This window comes from Sturnira hondurensis, unplaced genomic scaffold (genome assembly GCF_014824575.4).
Source record: "Sturnira hondurensis isolate 20B ecotype Veracruz unplaced genomic scaffold, ASM1482457v3 Scaffold0004136, whole genome shotgun sequence".
Taxonomy (NCBI): domain Eukaryota; kingdom Metazoa; phylum Chordata; class Mammalia; order Chiroptera; family Phyllostomidae; genus Sturnira; species Sturnira hondurensis.
The window spans coordinates 46,382,578-46,403,072 of record NW_028076767.1 but is presented as its reverse complement, the minus strand read 5'-3'; the positions used below and the strand labels follow the sequence as shown (position 1 = coordinate 46,403,072).

The 20,495-nt window shown below is 45.9% G+C and overlaps 1 protein-coding gene across 3 annotated transcripts in view; it reads right to left on the bottom strand.

Moving 5' to 3' along the window:
- Positions 1-20,495, bottom strand: part of STK39 (serine/threonine kinase 39) — a 283,196-nt gene that overhangs the window by 221,218 nt on the left and 41,483 nt on the right. For all 3 annotated transcript variants that reach the window (XM_037044544.1, XM_037044545.1, XM_037044546.1), the window contains exon 2: positions 4,379-4,491. In XM_037044544.1, coding sequence (XP_036900439.1) covers positions 4,379-4,491 — 113 coding nt within the window. The remainder of the gene's footprint in view (positions 1-4,378; positions 4,492-20,495) is intronic.

Sequence of the window (20,495 nt, the reverse complement as noted above, 5' to 3'; positions counted from 1 at the left end):
TACATATTATTTCATAATCACTAACCTAGACTTTCTTTCTGTCTTTTTTTTTTTTCAAGAAACAAGCACTTTGCATGGCCGCAGGCCCGTGAGGCCTCCCACCACTCACCTGCCCCAAACATTCAACCGTGAGTTTTGATGCAGTGAAATATGAGAAAGAATGAGAAAAGGCTACTCAGTTTTCTACGACTAGGTACCAAAGACAGATTAACATTTTGAGAACTCAAGTCTAGAGAGAAAAAAATGAGAATAACAGGGTTAAACTCTAAAAATTGTAAATAAAGTCAAGTACAATAATGACCCAAAATAGTAATCAATCTCTGGGTAAAAATCAAGGAGAGTGCCCCAGAGTCTTTGGAGAAGTGGGTTTTAGGATCAATAAAAGGACTATTCACATTTATGGAATTCGTTGTCACCTGGTGATAAAGATTGAAAAGAGAGATGATTTCAGTAAGGGCAGATTAATTCCTGGCTCATGTAATGGATTTGAAGGGAAGCCAAGTGTGCCCTGGAGCTGCATCCCTAACCTTTGAGGCTGACCACAAACCAGAGAACCAAGCCCTTTCAAGAAACCTCAAGGCGATGACAGTGGGTCTTATGTTCCTGCTGGAAAGCAAGAACTGCCTCAATGGAGCACACATAGGAGACTCCATCAATACGTTTACACCATTTCTGGGCAAATGGAGGGTAATGGTGCAGAAAGATATCCATAGCTAAAAAAAGAAAGAAAAGAAAAAAAATCCTCACTGACCCAACAGAAAAATGAAATGACTCATTTACTAGGCAAAGGCTCCCCAAGGAACAGGAGCCTCTTTGTTTGCCTGTCACCTAGTTCAGTTACTACCACCTAGTAGGGTTTAATAATTATGTATTTAACGAGTTCTGCTTAAAAACCGTAAATATGATAGTGTTAAGGTGTTAAGCTCATTAGAGCCACTTGCACCACTGTAGGATTAACAAGTATGGGATTCACAACAAACAACAAATGTGGGATTAGCAAATCTCAGAAATGATCTAACCATCTAGGATGGGAGGGTCAGGAACACAGAACAGACCAGTGACACTGCCCTAGCTCCTGGAAAACTAGCCTCGGAGGTCATCGCACCTACAGAGACCAGGATGTGGTCAAAGGCCAAAGCCCAAAACACCTATGAAAATTTAAAAGAATGGACAGCAAAAATAATGAGCTTAGGCAAACTAAATGTTATTCATATGATACCAAGTAAAACATTTATCCTAAAGTGTTCTAATTGCTGTTGAAATAAAATGAACTTTTAGAGAGCATATAGTATTGTCCTCCCATACATACAGCCAAAACTCATCCTTTTTCTGGGCCTAAACACAATGTAGAGACTCATTAAGTATTCACCAAATAAATGAATAAACATATATTAGATCTAAAACCAAACTATCTTTGAGGAATATTACTGCACTCATTTCAATAGTACATATTTTACTTAAATGGCCAATTATTTAGCACCAATGACCTCATCTACCATTCTTCCTTTCATGTTAAGAGAAGTTGGCACTGTAATTATAATTTTGTTTCAGAAATCATGAAATCACTTGAATACTTCATCAGAAAAACCAGAACAAATTCCATGACTACAGGAGGATCTAACAGCCTCCACCCGACAAAGAAGCAGCGTTCAGGACCAGTTGTCTAAAGCTGTTCTGTTCCATCGCACTGGACCTCTGTGTAGAAATCCCATCTGACTCTGGGAGTTGGGGTTCAAGAGGCCAAGGAAGCCTCGAGAGTAGGGGTGGGAGGTGATATAGCTTCAGCAGGGGAGGCAGATGTTCCAACAGCCAGCAGACAGTTGACAACTGTGACTTTTATGACATAACACACACAGGATAAGGATTCCAGTGACTATTGTTTCTCGTGGAAACAATGGTTTCCAGTTAACACACAGCACAGAGTGTGAAATGATACAGAGCACTGACCTGTGTATAATGCACACACACACGGAATTAAAGGATTATTAGGAGACCGGATGTCCAAACACTGCCAAAATGTGAACCCACAGAGATAATAAAAACGCGGGCAACAGCAGTACTAGAAACGGAAAGGATCACAGCAACTTTGTGCAGCACAGTCTCACGTGCCAACAGCTAGCCCACCGACGTCTGGCAACACTGGGCAACCTGTGCTGTAACTTCCATCTTTTGGTGTGAGAAGGGTCTTGAGGTGGTAAACCGTCCTAAAGAACCATGGCCAACACCACCCATCTCTAGAAACATCAAGGTCAAAGCAATAAAACAATACAGCTTTTTAAATAAAGTAGGTAGTTATACATATATTAATTTATTAACACAACATGAGCATTAAGGGGAGGGAAAGAATGAAAGAGATAAATTAACCGGTAATAAACAAACTCATAAATCCTTCATTCTAAGATTAATGGAGTTAAGCAAAAAACCATAAAAGCACCAGTCCTTACACAGGCAGCTCTGCCTACATGACCTGTACCTTCAGATGGCACTGATAGGCTTCCTGGCCCCAGGAAACAGAGGAAAGGGCTGGAATGATCGTCCCCCCACATCCACTTGGACCCTTAGAGTTACCATTCTTTACAGTCCACTGATGATAAAGAGCCAGTTGAGGAAAAACATGGAAGCTTTGGGCAACTACGAGGTCTTGGCAGAGACCAAGGGCCACAGCACTGGCCCAGAAGGCTGGTTCCAGAGCAGTCAGACCCAGCGCACATAAACCTCACACATATTCTGTACAGGGTTCAGTTCATGGCAAAAAAGGTGGCTGGAGACCTCCAACAGAGCACCACAGTCAAATACATGGGCAAGTTCTTCACCGAGATTTCCAAATGCTGCGTAAGTTCAAAGATATACTCCACTTTTTTTTTTTTAAACTAATGTATACATAGGACAGCCACAGAACTGGAGGCTTCTAAAGGGATCTTAGAGATCTTCCAATTCAACTCTCTTTTTAAATAGGGCAAAGTTGTTAGGTAGCTTGGCTACATTCAAAAAAAAAAGTTAGGGGCAAAATCAGGACCTGACTCTCCCCAGTTTGTTCAACACTTTTTCCACTCACGGAAAGTGACCTTGAAAACTGGTCAGATGACAAAGGCACAATTTTATTGGTCATGGAATAGCCAGTAACACAAGTAAGTGCACAGTAATACTTTCAGTAAGAAAAAAGTACAAAGAGAGTAAAAGCCTTAAATGTATGCAAATTTTTTTAAAAATTAACATTAAATTACAGAAGCCCTTGCTTTCATCTGAGCTTTAGTTGGCAATCCGTTGCTTCAATCCCAGGGAAATCCAATGGCTTCTGTAGCCTACTTCAAAATGTAAGGCCAAACAGATCTGGAAAAGTACAGCCTATCCTTGTACTTAATTTATACTATAGTGTGCTGTAATTAAGCCTGAAATAAAAGCTATATTCTGGGTAAAGACAAAAAGCTCTTGTTAATAGCATTCCATTCCCAATGTAGAATGTAACAAAAGCCTTCTTCATCGGGAGCCAACTGTCATTATAGCTTGCAGCTTGTATGGGGCGATTGGACTAATATTTGTACTGGGATTAGTGCTGGGAGAACCAATCAGTTAACTCCTCCACTGCGGTCTTCTATTATCCTCATATAAATGGCCAAAAGGCAAAGGAGAAAATTGGCAGGCAGAACGACAACTATATTTATGAGATTAAACTCTCAAACCCTTCACAGTTTGCCGGGCAACTAATAACCATTTGCCAAGCTGTTCATTTAATAATGAGTCAGTTAAGCCGAAAGCAAATGTTCCTTCAACCAACCAATGCTACTGGAGTCACAGACTCACTGACAAGCTCCAATTATTTATGGGACGTACTTGGTTTACAACAAGAAGTACGAGTTGCTGCACACAAAGTCCTCTCTCGGCCCAATGCAAGCTACCCCGCAGTATCCCGAGTAACTGGGATTTGTATGTGACTGTGTGATTTACGAAAACCAAAACGACTCACGAATTGTTTAGGGAGCAATTCCTGTTTGTGTCATGACTCTTGACCAGGGCCCACTGCTCCCCATCCAAACCTGCGCTCAGTATCACGTGACCTCAGATCGTCCGAGTCGGTTTCCTCCTCTCATCAGAGTGCCAACACTGAGACCGACCCCACCCAGGAATCAGGAGGATTGCGCAAAATGCCGTTCGTCAGAGCCAAGTAAGCTGGATGATACACGGCACAACGCACAGCGTTGTTAACGGGGGGCGGGGTGGGGGGGGAGGGGTGCCAGCTGCCTTCCAAGAAGTTCATGTGTCAAAACAGGAGATCACACACCCAAGCTGCGTTAGCTCCCTCCTCGCCCAGCCATTCCACACCACCCATACTGTAAGCTAAAAAAAGCACCCAGCAGGTATCTCCATCGGTTCTACTTACTAATAGTTCATCCATACTGGTCTGGCATTTTTCCAAGTTGATCCGCTTTATTGCCACACGTTCCTGCCTGGGTTTGCATAGGGCAGCCTGAACCACAGCAGTAGCTCCACTGCCTGAAACGAAATAAAAATAATATCAGTTATCAAAAAGCACACTTTCTGGTAACTGTTCATGACCCCATTCACAAATATGACCTTTAAAAAAGACCTTTTTTTAAAAGGTCTTCTACTCAGGGTACTCAAAACATTATCACTTGACATCATTTTAAAGAATTTCTTTTGAAAAAAAATTTTTTTTGAGACAGAGAAGGGAGGGATACAGAGAGGGAGAGAAACACCGATGTGAGAGAGAAACATAAATTGGTTGCCTTTTGTATGTGCCCCAACCAGGGACTGAACCCACAACCTAGGCATGTGCCCTGACCAGGAATTGAGCCCGCAACCTTTCAGTTTGCAGGATTATGCCCAGCCAACTGAGCACTCAGGCCAGGGCTCTTTTGACATCTCTTTAAAGAATGTTTTAAGTATAAAAATAGTTATCTGAAAATAAAGAAAAACTGGATTTTGCTACAGGATACAAAGGCAGTATCTATGCTTCAGGGGCTCACAATCCAGGAAGGAGACCCCCATCCAAAGAGCCTACCTCAGTACAGCGTGTTTGCCGCTGCCCAGAACACAGGCTGAGAAAGTACCATGTCTGAGGAAACAGGGAGAAGGACAAGCATCGAAGCATAGCCCTGCATGGAAGCCCTTACCATCCTCAGGTTCTCATATTTCTAACCTCAGGGACTTTTAAAAAGCACAGGCTCTTTTTCTACGTCAGCCCAAAACAAACCACCCCAGCCTAAGCTACTTTGGGGTTTCCATGAGGTACTGGGGCAACTTATCTGCTCTGAGCGCCCTTTGAGGTTATCTCTTCCTAGCTTGCTCTATAATTATAAAACCAGGAATCAACCTGAGTATTCTCATGAGTAAAGCACGACTTTCAAGGATGCCAAGCAAAATGATGCAAATGTGTAATTACAAAAGCTCTCTTGGCATTCATGTGAATTTCCTATTCCTAAGATTTAGTGATCGTTAGCTAATGCACTCAAACTCCTAGGAGACCAAGTCATGTCGTTATTCATATTTTATAAGAGCAAAATGTAGACATGTAATGATTTGTGGCAGAGCACAAGGAGCTCCTAATCGGATTTATAATCCACAGGGGCAAAAACGACCTCTAGGTTAAGGCATCTCAATGCTGCAAGGAATACCAAAAATCTCATTCTAATCACGTAAATCCTCTGCCACTGCAAGACTGTCAATGAGAAAAACAGCCCATGCTCAGGACTGTGCAAAAAGGAGCCAAGTGTGACCACACACCTTTCTCCTTAAGGTGTTTCTTCAGACCCTACTTCCCAAATGAGTCGTGAAATATCTTCAAAGGGGAGAAGGAGCACCTTTTGGCAATAAGAAAGATGGGTAATGACAGAAAGGCGGGACATCTCTAGTGTAGACCAAGGCTTTGCCAGCCCAAGGAAGTGCCCCAATGGATGTCTTTGGAGTTACAGTTCTGGCCTTTCTCCTGCCCTGTGGTCTCATCATCAGCTCTGGCCTGGTGACTCAAGCAGATCACCTTAATGCTCCAAACTCAGGTCTCCAACTTCAAGACCCCGTTCCAGGAAGTCCAACCTGGGTTCACCAGGGAAGAAAATCCACACACAGTGGCCTCCACTGGACAGTGGGCACTTTGCTCATATAATTCTCCTTACCAGCCTTACACTTTTTATTAGCCTCATTTTATATGTGTGAAGACTAGGACTTGGAAAACTTACCAACACAGCTGGTAAGTACCTGAGCTGGGACCTGAGGCTGGTCTGCTGGACCCCAGGATCCAGACTTGCTCCCACCTCACTCAAGCTAGAGCACACTCTTTCCTCCCTTACTCGTAGCCTTGCTAAGAAAATATTTTCTTCTTTCCTATATCGTTGAAGAAAAGAGAAACAGCCCAGAGGGAAGGGTTGGGTGAACCTCCCTCTCTCTGGAGCTCAGCTCCAGAAGGACAGAGTGCTACTGTCAGAGGCTGAAAAGGGCCTCCCTGTCCCTAACCTCAGTGCTTGCTCCATCCGCTGCTACTCCAAGTGCCCTGGACTGGCCTCACTGCCCTGCAGACCACAGCATGCTGGGCTCAACCCAGAACCCTCCAGACACCAGAGCCCAACACCACAAAGGGCCCTGCTGACAGCAAAGTGCACTTCCCAGTCAAGGCCCCCAGAGCACAGGGAGCAGGAGGACATCGCTGAAGCAGCAGCGGCACCAAAAGGGGGACGTAGCTAGTTAGCTCTGGGTCTGGTGCCCAGCAGAGAAGTCAACAAACATCTCTAACCAGCTGCTGATGGGAAGCCATTCTCAACCCTACCTGTGGTCAATCTCCCTCCAATCCCACCCCTCCAACCTCAATCCACATCCCAGAACATTCTCTAGTCAGGGAACTGAAAAACAGGGAAAAGAAAACAATCTCCCAGAAAGAATGAAACAAGTGTGTGTAAAGGGGGGGGGGGGGTTACCTCTCATAGTCAAAGTCCTCGGCTATAAAAGCCTCCTGACTTCCACAGACACGGGCAAGAATATGGACACAAATAAGAATTCCACGAAGCAGGAGGGAGTGGTGGGGAGAGCTTCCGCCAGAGCTTCACAACTAGAGAAGTGATATTGCTTTACGGCTACCGCTGCCTGAAGAACCACAGAACTACGGCAGCGTCCCCTCTCCAGAAAGAATAAACATGCAACTTCCTGACCTGAGATTACTGTCAGAGCATGACTGGGTTTAACCATTCATTGGACAGTTTGGGAGATCCTGCTTTGAATACAAAGATTCCCTCCAACCACAAGAGAGATCAAGGACAGTATCAGAGGGGACAGTGTCAGGGAGCCTTAAAGGCCATCGAGTCCAACCCGTCACTTCATGAAGGAGGTTGGCAAAGGAACAGACCTCTCACCCCAATCCCAGTTGGCCAGCACCTTCATCCAGACCGCCCAGCCTCCAAACGGTGAGGAATAAACTTCTGTTGTCTACGGCACCCATTCTTTGGCATTTTGTTATGGCAACCCGAGAGGACTGATCCAAAAGACTTTCACTGCCCATTCGAAGTCACTCTCCCACAATCCCCTGCGGTAAATCATGCCATACAAATGAGAAGATCTCAAAAACCTCCTCGTTGAGTGTCCAGCGATAGGAGGAATGAGTCGACTGAAGGGCCTCTGGTAGGCCGCCACAGTTCCCAAGTCTTAGATCAGCGAGACCCTCGAAAAGCAGGTTAGACAGGGACTCCGCTTAACCCCGGTGAGGATTCCCTCTGTCATGTTGGGCCTAATTTCTCTCTCCACCTCAGATCCCTAAACGGGCATAATGAAATCTACTCGTAAGGCCTAATAACATAAGGGGCTTCACAGCCCTGGAAACACCTACTCAATAAATGCTCGGCTGTCCCTCTGGGACTCACTGCTGCATCCGTACCATGAAAGGGGCGGACTCTCTCTGTAGTTCACACGGCCCCCAAGGGAGAAGAGAGAGGGCAGAGTAGTTCCAGGTTATGGCCAAGTTTTACTTTGCTCACCAAATATACTCAGCTGGTCTAGAAGGGGAGGGGTGGTGGCTGAAGGCAAAATGATGTCTACGGTCTGACACAACACGATGCATCTAAATATCTAAAATGTAAGAGAATACGCCAGAAAATTGAGGAGCAGCTATGACTTAATACTCTATAGTTAAACTTCTCACTGAAAAATGTACTTTACTAACCTAAAACAATGATTTAAAAAAAGTCTTTGTCCACCTAGAGTACACAAGTTCATATCCTAGCCCGGCCGTGTATTCACTGCTTATCCTTGCGTGACTTTCTCCACTTTTCCGTGCCTCCGTTTCTTCATTTATGAGATGGTGAGAAGAGCACTGAGCTCGTAGGGTGGCTGTGATGATCGAAAGAAAGCCCTGGGAACTGTGCCTGGCACATGGGAAGCACTAATTAAATCTTAGTTGGTGTTACTCCTCAGGGAAGCTCCTCCAGGCCAACTGCCAGTGTCCTGCCAACCCATTGTTTCAATCCTACGTAATATTTCGTGATGCTGATGTACCACAAGTTATTCAGCCCCCCTGTCGAGGAGTATTCTCTTTACTTCCAGCCCTGCAAATGAAATGTATGGCAATAAACATCTGGTACCTTTAAAATATGAATTAGTCTACAAACACTTCTGCATGTTAAAGTTAGGCCATAAAGTTAGTCAACTGTCCAGTAGCTCATAAATGCCCAGATTTAAAAAATAAACCAGCAAAAGGTACTACATTAGCCTCCGACATGAATGGTGGCCAGTGGGAGAAAGTTCTGTCCTTAATTCCCATTAAAACAAGGAGCTCCAGGACAGAAGTTTAGTAAGCACTTGCCCATGTTCTTAGCACATAAAAGGACTCCTTAATGATATGCTTACCTGTCCTTTCTCAGTAATACGACTTTCTCAGTAATATGGGCTTTCTTTGGAGATGCTATCTGGGGGTGTAAACATAACCAATAGCTTTGGACCCAGCTGATGACTTCTTCCAGCTCTCTCTTTAGCCAACTTACCCTCTGTGCTCGGCTCAGCTCACGTGTCCGACCTCCAAGCCCCTGTGGGCAATCAGGTCCTGAGCGGGCCAGAGCTGCCAGAGGACGAATGGCTGCACGTGAGTGGCAGTGGGAGCTTCCTCCCACTGTCCCCATGTGAGACGGCTGACCTGGAAGGGCAAGATTCTCATTTTTGCAGGAGAGCTAAAAAAGTCAGAATTTTGTGTGAGATCTCCTAATGTGAGAATGCTACCAATTAATTTTGTTAAATACTGAAATATTGTGAGTCACATAAAAGCTTCCTCTAGGGCATGATCTACCTCCACGCCTTACTACTATTTGGCTTCCAAGGTGTACCTTTCCTTACTGGATGGTCCAAGTTTTAAATTATGGATTAGATTACATGTACGAAGCTGCCATTCTTCTCAATAAAAAATGATCACATGGCTCAAGGTACCAGAGAAATGTACTCAGGACCCGGGCCCGAACTGATTCACCACGTGTCACCGCCCCACCTCCTGCTACCATTTCACACAAAGAGAAAAGTACCAGGGCCGTCCCTCTGTTACTCCCTACATTGTTAGTGGGAGGAACCTGCGCACAGTAGGCTCTCAGGTCAAACACAAAGAACAGAAACAGTGAGGCAGGTGTTATGTGTGACGCACACAGACTCCTTTACAGAACAGATGCCACTGCCCGGATCGAGGGCACACAGACCTCGCGCACGCACCAGGCACGCAGGCACACCAGGCACCAGGCACACACCAGGCACCAGGCACACCAGGCTGCACGCAGGAAGGCCTCGCTTCTCCAGGCAGCTACAAAACAGGTGACCCTCCCGAGTGACCTGGTTTGTGTTACAGCCGAGCCGAATAAGTTATGTCCTTCTGCTTCCGTCAAAGAACCAGAGTAGAGCTGNGAGGCAGGTGTTATGTGTGACGCACACAGACTCCTTTACAGAACAGATGCCACTGCCCGGATCGAGGGCACGCAGACCTCGCGCACACACCAGGCTGCACGCAGGAAGGCCTCGCTTCTCCAGGCAGCTACAAAACAGGTGACCCTCCCGAGTGACCTGGTTTGTGTTACAGCCGAGCCGAATAAGTTATGTCCTTCTGCTTCCGTCAAAGAACCAGAGTAGAGCTGCCTTCTGAGGCTGTTGGAGTAGATTTAGAGCTTACCAAAAATAAATAAATAAGTAAAGACCAGGACGAGGTGGAGAAACGGCCACTCAGTGAATGTGCTTACACTTCGCCACTGACCTGGATAAACCACCTTACTTGGGGAAGTGTGGCTTGTTACTGCCTGCGGAGGTCACAGACCTCAGCAGAGAAAACCAGCGCTCACATAACTCAGCCAGAACCATCTGATGGCACAGGGAAACAGCAAGTACCCTGGGGATCTGATCAGAGGAAAGATAGAGGGAAACTTGTGTGCGCAATTGACCTGGAATCAATGAAACATCAATAAACTCATTTTGGACCTCGAGCAATGTCTAAACCCAAAAAAATGTTTTAAACCATTTTTAAAAACCCTATATGACACTTACTAAAATCAGAAGCGGGTGTAGTGGAATTATCTAACATGAACAGAATCACTCAGAAGTGAAAAGGAGGTGCAGAGAAATTCGAAGCATCAGTTTAGAGGGGAATGGTTTGCATGTGACAAGGACTTGTTAAATAACAAACCCTAATTCCATCTAATTCAATGGGATTAATATTGGGGTTTGCATCTAGTCATGTTTTGTCTTCTCAATGATACACACAAGCTGCAAAATCATTCTGTGAGTATATTTAATTGCCAGTTTTAAAAACAACAGTCTGAAGAGCACTCAGAGGCCAGAACCTCAAAGGTGAAACTGTATTCTAGGATTCTAACCCTAACACTGAGACGGACCGACCCAAAACGTGAGCAAACATATCATCGCTGTCAGTGATTGTGCGTTTTATAAGAAAAAGACTATCCTATTTTGATTTGGGGGGACCCAGCTGTTGACACTCTGGTCCCCGGGATTGGCTCTGCATCACTTGTTAAAGAGGAGACGACCTTCTTTACCACCAGGCAGAATGCGTCACTTCCTCTCTGCTCCCAAAGATTCAGGACCGCCTCACCGCAGCACTGCCTGCAGGCAGAGCGGCCTCCCCCAGCCTCGTCACTTCTGGAAGCAGCCCTTTCACTGAGGCCGCTGCCTGGAATGCAGGAGGCCCTCGGGCAAAAGCGTTCGCCAAGTGAATGAAACTCCTACCAACCCACCCCTGGGGGAGGCCACCTGTGGACAAGGAAGGTGAAGCTGTGCTCACAGCCAGGTGTGTTCACAGGAGAGTGAGGCTATCTGACCTCAACGCAAAGAAGAGCACTTTTTCCAATATGCTTGGTGCATGTGGCAGTTACCTTCAGGAACGAACCTAGAAAGGCCATCTGTCATCTGCCTGGAGGCTGTTCTGACCTGCAACACACCCCTTTCAGTTCTGGACTCAGAGTCACAGGAAAGCTCACACTGAAGAGCAATGTTCCACCAGAATGAGCTAGGAACCTCACTTTAAAAAAAAACAAACTAAACCTCCTCGCTAATGCTCGGCATGTAGAAGCCATCCAAGATGAGGTAAGCTAAAACAAAGCAGGACCTTCTATAATTCTACTTGGGTATAAAGAGGTGATATAAACCACCTAACAACATGAAGAAGTGGCAGACAGGAGCCTATGACAGCCCTCAAAGTCCATCTCGGGAAACACGGCATCGGGCCTTCGACTGCAGGGGGGACGCATTCCTGCAGAGCAAACTGGGTTTCATACTCCGTTAAAGGTCACACTGAAGTCCTTGTGCCCTGCAAACTCAAAGCCCCATGATCTGGCAGGACTGAAAAACTTCCTGTTCTGCTCTGAGGGGGTAGCAACAACGCCAGGCTAAACCCACTCATTTTACTGATTAAATCGGCCAAATAGGAGCCAACATTCCACAAAGGAATGTCCATTGCTATGCACACAGATAAACAGATACACCCACTGGCAAAGGCCAAAAGACACAAGTGTCCTGGTTCTAATATGGTATTGTTGGTGGTCTCCAATTTCTTACCGCTCCAACCTAAAGCCACGTGGAAATGGGAAGGGCTCCAAGTGCAAAAAGATGAGCCAGTATCTGCTCTGACATCAGTTCCACTCACCCCTTCTCATCCACATGAATGTCGCCTTTGTATGAAGAAGAAGAAGGTACCCCTCTGAGTAGACAGCAGCAACTGGGGAGTGCAAGGCCTGGCAAGTGGACGGTGCACAATTAGGGGGGGTAGCTCCCTTCTCCAGCTAAATGCACCAGCGCTTGCTGGGCTGAACCAGAGTTAGATGTTCAGCCTCCAGGGGCAATGTACCACCTTAGTGGCCTTTGGTCAAAGATTAGCATATCCATAGCCCCCATTCTATAAAAAATTAAATAAGTCACGTTTGTTTCTAAGCCTCAGGACAATCCCACACTCAAGAAACAGCCCCGTGAGAAGACCCTGGGTTATCACAGGTTTTCTCAAAGCCTCAGAGACCATGTAACTACATTAGAAACACCTAAGAAGTCTGTTTATAAAGCTGATTCTTGAGCCCATGGCCAGTGTACTGAATCACAATTATTGCAACTGGAGGTGTGGAATCTGCACTTTTAATAAGTGTCTCCAGCAATCTCCCTATCTTCTTGAGAACCATGGGTATGGAATAGCGGCTTCTCTCCCCTACTCCCCTGCCAGGAGGCCAGGAGGCCGGGCCAGGAGACAGCTGGGAAAAAGAGGTACACTAGGTACTGTAACAAATATGATTTAATATAAAGTATTGGCCCCATAGCTGTTAGAGACCTGAGAAGATTGAGTGATAGAGACCAGAGGAACCTTGGGAAGTGGCTGCCACCCCCAGGACTGGAGAAATCTAAGGGGGGGGGGGGGTTAGGGTTGTGAGAACCTAATGGTTTTCAAGGAGACCCACAAGGGTAGGACCCAGACCTCAGAGGGCAGGTGCTGACCCTCAGGATCTCCGAGGAAGGGCTGTCAGTGAGAGTCCGCATGGGGCCCAGACCAAACTCCTGAGGACTGGCTGGGGATGGCGTCTCTGAGGGCCACCGAGATGTCGAAGGAAGCTGCTGCTGGCAGAGTGAGAGACCCCTCCTGGAAGGAGCTGACATGAACGGTACGCCAACAGGACGAAGCGTGTTCCTGCTCCCTCCTCCAGCTTCCCAGAATCCCCCTAGCACCCCCTGTGAGAAGGGTCTGGCAGGGAAATAGCAGGCAGAGAGAAATGTGCTTTGCCCAGGACCAGTCCAATACACAGGCTGGTCCAGAAAGGTCTGGCCAAGGCTTCAAGACAACCACCTGAGCAGGAGCCTGGGGAGCACAAGAGCATCAGTTCCAAGGAGAGGTCGGGCAAATTCCAGCCTCCACCTGACAGAGGCCAAGCTGCTCCTTCCCCTGCTTCTCATTTCACTCTGTTTTCGAGCATAATTACTAATATGACCCTTTTTAATATCTAACACTCCCGAAAGCTTCACTCTGTACTTCCAAACCTACCCCAGGCCACTGTTCTTCCTCTTGGTCAGGTAGTACTGAATGGGTGGGAGTCTGCGGCCAGACAGCCTTCCACCCTGCAACCTTGGGCGAGCTGCTTGCTTGCCAGTCTGTGCCTCATCAATTACGAAAAGGGAATGACAACAGCACCTCCCTCGCAGGACGGCTATTAATGTTAAATGAGCTAACGCACACAAACATAACAATAAACATGAACACACCTGGCACTGAAATGTTCCATTTTCTCTTGACTGCTAACGTTATAAACAATGTGATTATCCTAGACACCTAGGTCTACTACAGTTTCTGAAAAAAATGCCTTTTTACCCCCTCCCCCATCACCTCAGCTCCCAGAGTCCCAGTCCCCCCCACCTTCTAGTTAACTCCATCTCAATAAACCCTGCTTTGGGCAGTCAGCCCTGACAACTAACTTCTTTTTTTAAATAATCTTTTAATTTAATTCTTGTTCAAGTACAGCTTTCTGTTTTATATTCCCAACCCTGCCCGCCCCCCGCCCCATGCTCCCTGCCTCCCTCCCATTTCCCCGCCCCCACCCTTAGTTATTGTCCATGTGTCCTTTATACTTGTTCATGTGAGTCCATCCCCTTTTCCCCTATGATTCTCTCCCCTCTCCCCTCTGGACCCTGTCAGCCTGTTCCATATTTGAGTGTCATTGGTCATATTTTGCTTGCTTGCTTGTTTTGTTTAGATCCCTGTTAATGGTGATATCATATGGTATTTGTCTTTCACCGCCTGGCTTATTTCGCTCAGCATAATGCTTTCCAGTTCCATCTATGATGTTGCAAAAGGTAGGAGCTCCTTCTTCCTTTCTGCAACATAGAATTCCATTGTGTTAATGTACATAGTTTTTTGATCCAGTCATTTACCGATGGGCATCTAGGTTGCTTCCAACTCTTGGCTATCGTGCATTGTGCTGCTCTGAACATCAGGGTGAATAGGTTCTTTTGGATTGGTGTTTCAGGGTTCTTAGGATATACTCCTAAAAGTGGAATTGCTGGATCAAAAGGCACATTCATTTTTAGTTTTCTTAGAAAATTCCATACTATTTCCCATAGTGGTTGTACCAGTCTACAATCCCACCAACAGTGAACTAGGGTCCCTTTTTCCCCACAACCTCTCCAGCACTTGTTGTTTGTTTTTTTGTTTATGATAGCCATTCTGACTGGTGTTAAGTGGTATCTCATTGTGGTTTTAATTTGCATCTCTCTGATAGCTAGCGATATCGAGCATCTTTTCATGTGTCTCTGGATCCTCTGTATGTCCTCCTTGGAGAAGTGTCTGTTCAAGTCCTCTGCCCATTTTTTGATCGGGTTGCTTGTCTTCTTTGAGTGGAGTCGAGTGAGTTCTTTGTATATTTTGGAGATTAAACCTTTGTCTGAGGTATCATTGGCAAATATGTTTTCCCAAGCTGTTGCTTCTCTTTGTATCTTGATACTGTTTTCCTTAGCCATGCAGAAGCTTTTAATTTTGATGAGATCCCATTTGTGTATTCTTTCCCTTATATCCCTTGCTCTAGGGGACGTATCAGTAAAAATATTGCTGCGTGGAATATCTGAGATTTTCCTGCCAATGCTCTCCTCTAGGGCTTTAATGGTTTCACGGCTTATATTTAAGTCTTTCATCCACCTTGAATTTATTTTGGTGTATGGTGTAAGTTGGTGCTCGAGTTTCATTTTTTTGCATGTAGCTGTCCAGTTCTCCCAACACCATTTGTTGAAAAGGCTGTCTTTACTCCATTTTATGTTATTGCCCCCTTCTGACAACTAACTTCTGTACCACGTGATTGGATGCACAGAAAATTGTGGAGGAAGATGATTCAGTGTTGCAGAGCCACACCTCCGGTAATCAAATATCCTCAGCTACCACATCCATGAAGCAGCAAGTACCTAACAAATTTCTCCTAGCTCAAGGACAGAAGGAAAAATAGCCTTCACTTTAAGGCCACCCACCCCTCCCTATCTTTCCATCTGATTTGATTTTACTCAATCAAATTCCTGTTTTACCTTGTCTCCCCTAGCAACCTGAGGCTCTACCCCAAGTTAAAACCACAGGACAGGACGTAAAGGAACACCTACAGCCTAGACTCCTTCCCTCCCCCCTCTTGATGCTCTCTCACCCAGAAACAGGGGGATGATGCCATGTTCTGAAAGGACAGCAGAAACACCCCATGAGGGGCCCCGACAACCCAGGAGGCCCCGATGGAAGCAGCAGCATGCTTTTCAGTTCCTGCCTCCAGCAGCCCCACCCTGTGGGTTCTCCTAATGGAAGCCACCAGCAAAATTCCACATTACCACCAGCGGGAGGCTGGCAGGACACCAGAAGAACTCTCCCTCTCATAGCCTTGGATTCGGGGGCCAAAGTGTTAGAACTGGAAGATGTGCAGAGAGCACAGGAGGTCACCTGGATACCCTATGGAAAATGTAGATGCTGATTTGGTACATTTCAGTGGGGTCTGAGATTCCACGTTTGCACAGGCTCCCAGGGGATCTGATGTACCTAGTCCAAGGACCCCGACAGCAGACAGGACACAGCTGACACAAATCACCAGAAAGTTTCCCGGTACCCACCTCCTAACAAAGGAGAAGAAGGTTTAGAAATGTCCTGCCCAACTCCTAGGCCCCTGTGGCCAACTGGGGAGGGAAGGGTGAACCCTGGGAAAGCAGATGCCTGGGGAATCAGGGGTGAGAGGCACTGGCCTGGGGATGGCACCTCCAGGCTCACATGTGTCCAGAAGGAGCAAATTCCTCTCCAGCACGCTGCGGGGTTTCATGTGCAGTTCGGCCTTCAGAAATGAAGACTCGACACCCCTCCCCACTGTAAGTGTACTATCCCACTGCTTAGCTGTTTTCAGAAATTCACTGCAAATAAAAGACAAGGACAACGACACTTGCCTGTCTCAATGGATGAGGTGCAATTAAACTTCAGAGTTATTTTCAGCAATTATGGATGAAATTTAGTTGGGCTTCAGTTATCTAGACATTGATTTTATTAACCCAGAAAACATAGTTTCTTGGCTATTGTGGGTACGTAAGGGCGCACAGTAAACAAAGTGGAGCAGCCGTATGGGTTGTGCTTTTCATTCAACGCCTGCTGGCCCCAGGCACGGCCCCCGAACAACCAAGCTTCCTCGCAGCGATGCCATGTCTAATGCAACACAGACCGGCGACCTGGTACAACATTTCCAGGAACAGAGTCATTACAAGTATTGTTTCTTTTTAATTAAATCTACTTCCTTACAGCACGAAGTCTCGATATCTGTGACCATATCGCTAATAGGAAGCAGATGTGTATTCTAGGGAGAGCTGATTAGGACGGCGTAAGTTTAAATATGACATAGTCACTCATTTATTACCTTTTTTTTGTTTTGATAGCTAGGCTGATTGTATTGGTAAGTACTTGTTAAACTGATCTTTTAACAAATAAACTTGCTTATTTCTTTTGGGTGTCATTTTCTCAAAAAATAATAGCATTTAGTTTTATGTCTTTACTGTCAAGTTTTTGGTCAACTAATTTGTCCACCTTGAACTCTAAGCTCTCAGAAGGTGGTTAGTTACCTACACCCTTGATCTGCCCTGCTGGCTGGCAAGGTGACTCCTCCTGCATGTAATGTAAAGAAAACCTGGTGGTGAGAATGGCTGAGCCCCCAGGGCTAGGCTCTGGGCTGTGGACTACTAGCAACAGTATGTGGACCAAAATCCTGAAAAAGCCCAAGTTTCAGATTCAATCTCCTCATGTGTCAATTAGCTTCCCCCTGTCACTTCGGCCCACCCAGGCCCAGTAAGGAGCACAAAATGGATAGACAGGTGTAACAACACCACCGCACTAACGGGGCTGGGGTGGGCAGGGGCGACCAGAGCACAGGACCTACCAGACCTACCATGTACGTATAACAACTGTAACAATCAATGCCTTCCACACACAGAGGAGAACAGCACCTTGGAGTTGGGAAGAACTTCAATTGATAGCTCATACCCCCATGTAGTGGCAGAGAAGACGTACTTGCTGCTCATTTAGTGGATTGTACTGAGCTTCTGGAGTATGGCAGGCACTACTCAAGGTGGTGGGGAAAAGGGCCTGCCCCCACGTGGTTTATATTTTAGCAGGAGGGAGGAGAACGCAGATGTCTTTTAAATGAAAAATAAGATCATTTCATTTAGTGATCAGTGCCACGACCAAAACAGACCTAAGTAAGGCATGCTATTGATTGGTGGGGAGGACACGTGACCCGTGCTGGGCGGGAAACCTCCCTGAGGTGTGACATCTGGGCTGAGGAGAGGGAGGTGCCCAGCCCATGGACCAAGCATTCCGAGGGAAGGAGCAACACATATAAAGGCCCTTCCCCCAAAAAATTATCTGGGGAAGGACACATTTAGGTGCTAAAACAAAATACACAATCATCTCCAATATAATTGTCACTGCACTTTATAATAAATAGTCCTTCCCCAAACTCTGCCACCAGAGCTCCTCCATCCACCAGACTACATTCTCCTTGCTCCAGATGACAATTTCAAAGACGTGGGCTCTCGTGCACTTATTCGATCAGCCTCCGAGGCATAAAGGAATGAGTTTGGAGAGCTTCAGGGACAGAGACAGGGAGGCGCGGCTTCATCTTGTTGATGGAGGGGGCTGGAGGAAAACTGACAGCCAGACAGGTGGAAAGGGGACTAAACACATGGAGGGAGCCCTGGAGACTGAAATAAGTGCTCTGGAGAATTTTGAAAAGAAGAACTATGTGACCTGGCTCTCATTTTACAAAGCTCACTCTGGCCACTCTACAGCAATAGGCTGTAGGTGGGGCAAGAGCAGGGGCAGCGTGCTGGGTCAGGGAGTTGCTCTCCACGTGCATGCACAACGTCCTGACGGCCGGGGCTGGGGGCACTGAGTGGAGAAGGAGAAAAGTGGTTGGATCAGGGGTATGTTTGGAGGTAGAGCCATAGGTTTTGCTGATGGACTGTTAAATATCCCGGGAGGAGGGAGGAAATCATTTAGGTACTAAAACAAAATACGTGATCACCTCCACTACGATCATTACCTCATTGAGTAACGAACAGTCCTCCCCACAACTCTGCCACCGGCACAGGTCCATCACCGGCATATATTCTTATCTCTCCAGATGACAATTTCAAAGGCTTGGGCTCCTGTGCATTGTTTGATCGAACTCCAACATCAAGGACAGGGAAGGGTGAGGATGCAGGGGAAGGAGGTGTGAAGACCCCTCCCTGCCCTCTCCCACTTGGGAAGTGAGGACAGGCAAGCCAGAGGGGGGTGTGTTTCCACACATTGAAGAAACAGTCCTGGAGAAAAAACGAATTGTTTGCTCCTCTCTTACAAAGGAGTATTTGGTGTGCACTGCCTCCTATGAAGAAACGTTTTATGAAAACAAATGAAATACAAGTATTTGATATTTAAAGGTATTTTTCCATCCTACCATTTGACTCTTGGAGGCTAAAAAGAAGTAATTAACCAGTCAAATAAAACTTTTTCCCTCCCTTTCTTAAAATTAAACCATACTAAATAACAGTGACAAAGAGTGTTTTAAATAAGTTTTGAAAAATTCCATTACCCAAACATAACTATTTTCATGGTAGCGTATTACATTCTAATCCTTACTCATGCACAGACACATGCATAACTTACATACACTCACATATGCATAGTCATAATAATTACGACTCTCAATTCTGCTAGTTGCATTGTGAATTAGTTGTAAACATTTTTCATGTTTCTAAAATATGTATTAGTTGCCACACAACATCCCAACTTGTCACTGTACCATACATTACTGCCATTAACCCTAAAATTGGGCATTTGACCCCTCCTTTCTCTGAGTTTTGTATGATAATTTTAAAGGGATAACCCACCTTTGGTGCAATAAAAGCTAAAACGATGTCAAATGCATAAGCATTGAGACTCTTGTAAAGTCACCATATTTCTAACTCATTAAATCACTTATAAAATCATTCATCTGTCAATGATTTGCCAAGCCAAGTGAGTAAAAAGAAATGCATCAACTGCATTCCAGGATCATGTACCTAGGATACCAGAATGATTCACAAAGCGCAACATGAAATCAGCTGAACCTACACCAGCAAGCGTGAGCTTTTTTTTTTTAAGGAGTGAATGGACTATGGTCTCAGATGGGCCGTCACATTCTCTGCACCATAATTTCACCAGAGCCTTAGCCTTCGCCAGGTGGCTAAGTACTGTTAAGAGGCCTCAGATGAAGCACTGCAAAGGACAACTCTTTGAATGGTTTAAGAATAGTACCACATTAAAACAGGTTACTATATTTAAACGTGTGGGTAACTCAGACATGTAAACAATGTCCAGATGCCTGTTATAAATGGACAGAATACTGTACTGTGTTCTAAAGGTGCCCTTCTTCTCAGGCTCCCTAACTCCTCAACGCATGTCTAACATAATGTCACAGACTCATGCCATCGCCAGGGTCCCAGCTGTCCTCCACATTCTCACCATGGCACTGTATTCCAGGCAATGCTAAAAGTAGCAGAGGGGTGGGGCAACCACAGGGCTTTAGTTTCAGGAAATGTTTAAAAGAAAATCCCATATCCCTTGATACCCTGATACCCAAAGGGGTTTACTGCTCAGCAGACATGAAGCTGGCTCCACTGCAGTCTGTTCTCAGCTTTAACAGGAGGCCAGGAAAGTGTGCAAAGATGCTCTCGAGCCTTGGAGACCACAATGGGTCACCTCTCCCATGTTTTTGGTCACTGTCCTTGGTTTGTGAGACCCCCACTTCAGGAGAGCGCGTGAAGGAGAAAACTCAATGGCTGTTCACAGTACAGATCCAATCTCATCAAGTGACAGCCTGTTCTCCGTCCTGGAAAAACTGAGGGAGTTTTGCAAACTGCACCATGTTTCGAAGCCACTGGTAGGGACAGGCCACTTTAAGGCATTCCGTGATGATTCCCTTTGGAAAGGGAAATGGTAACCCTGGATTTTCACATCCTATCAGTGCGGACTT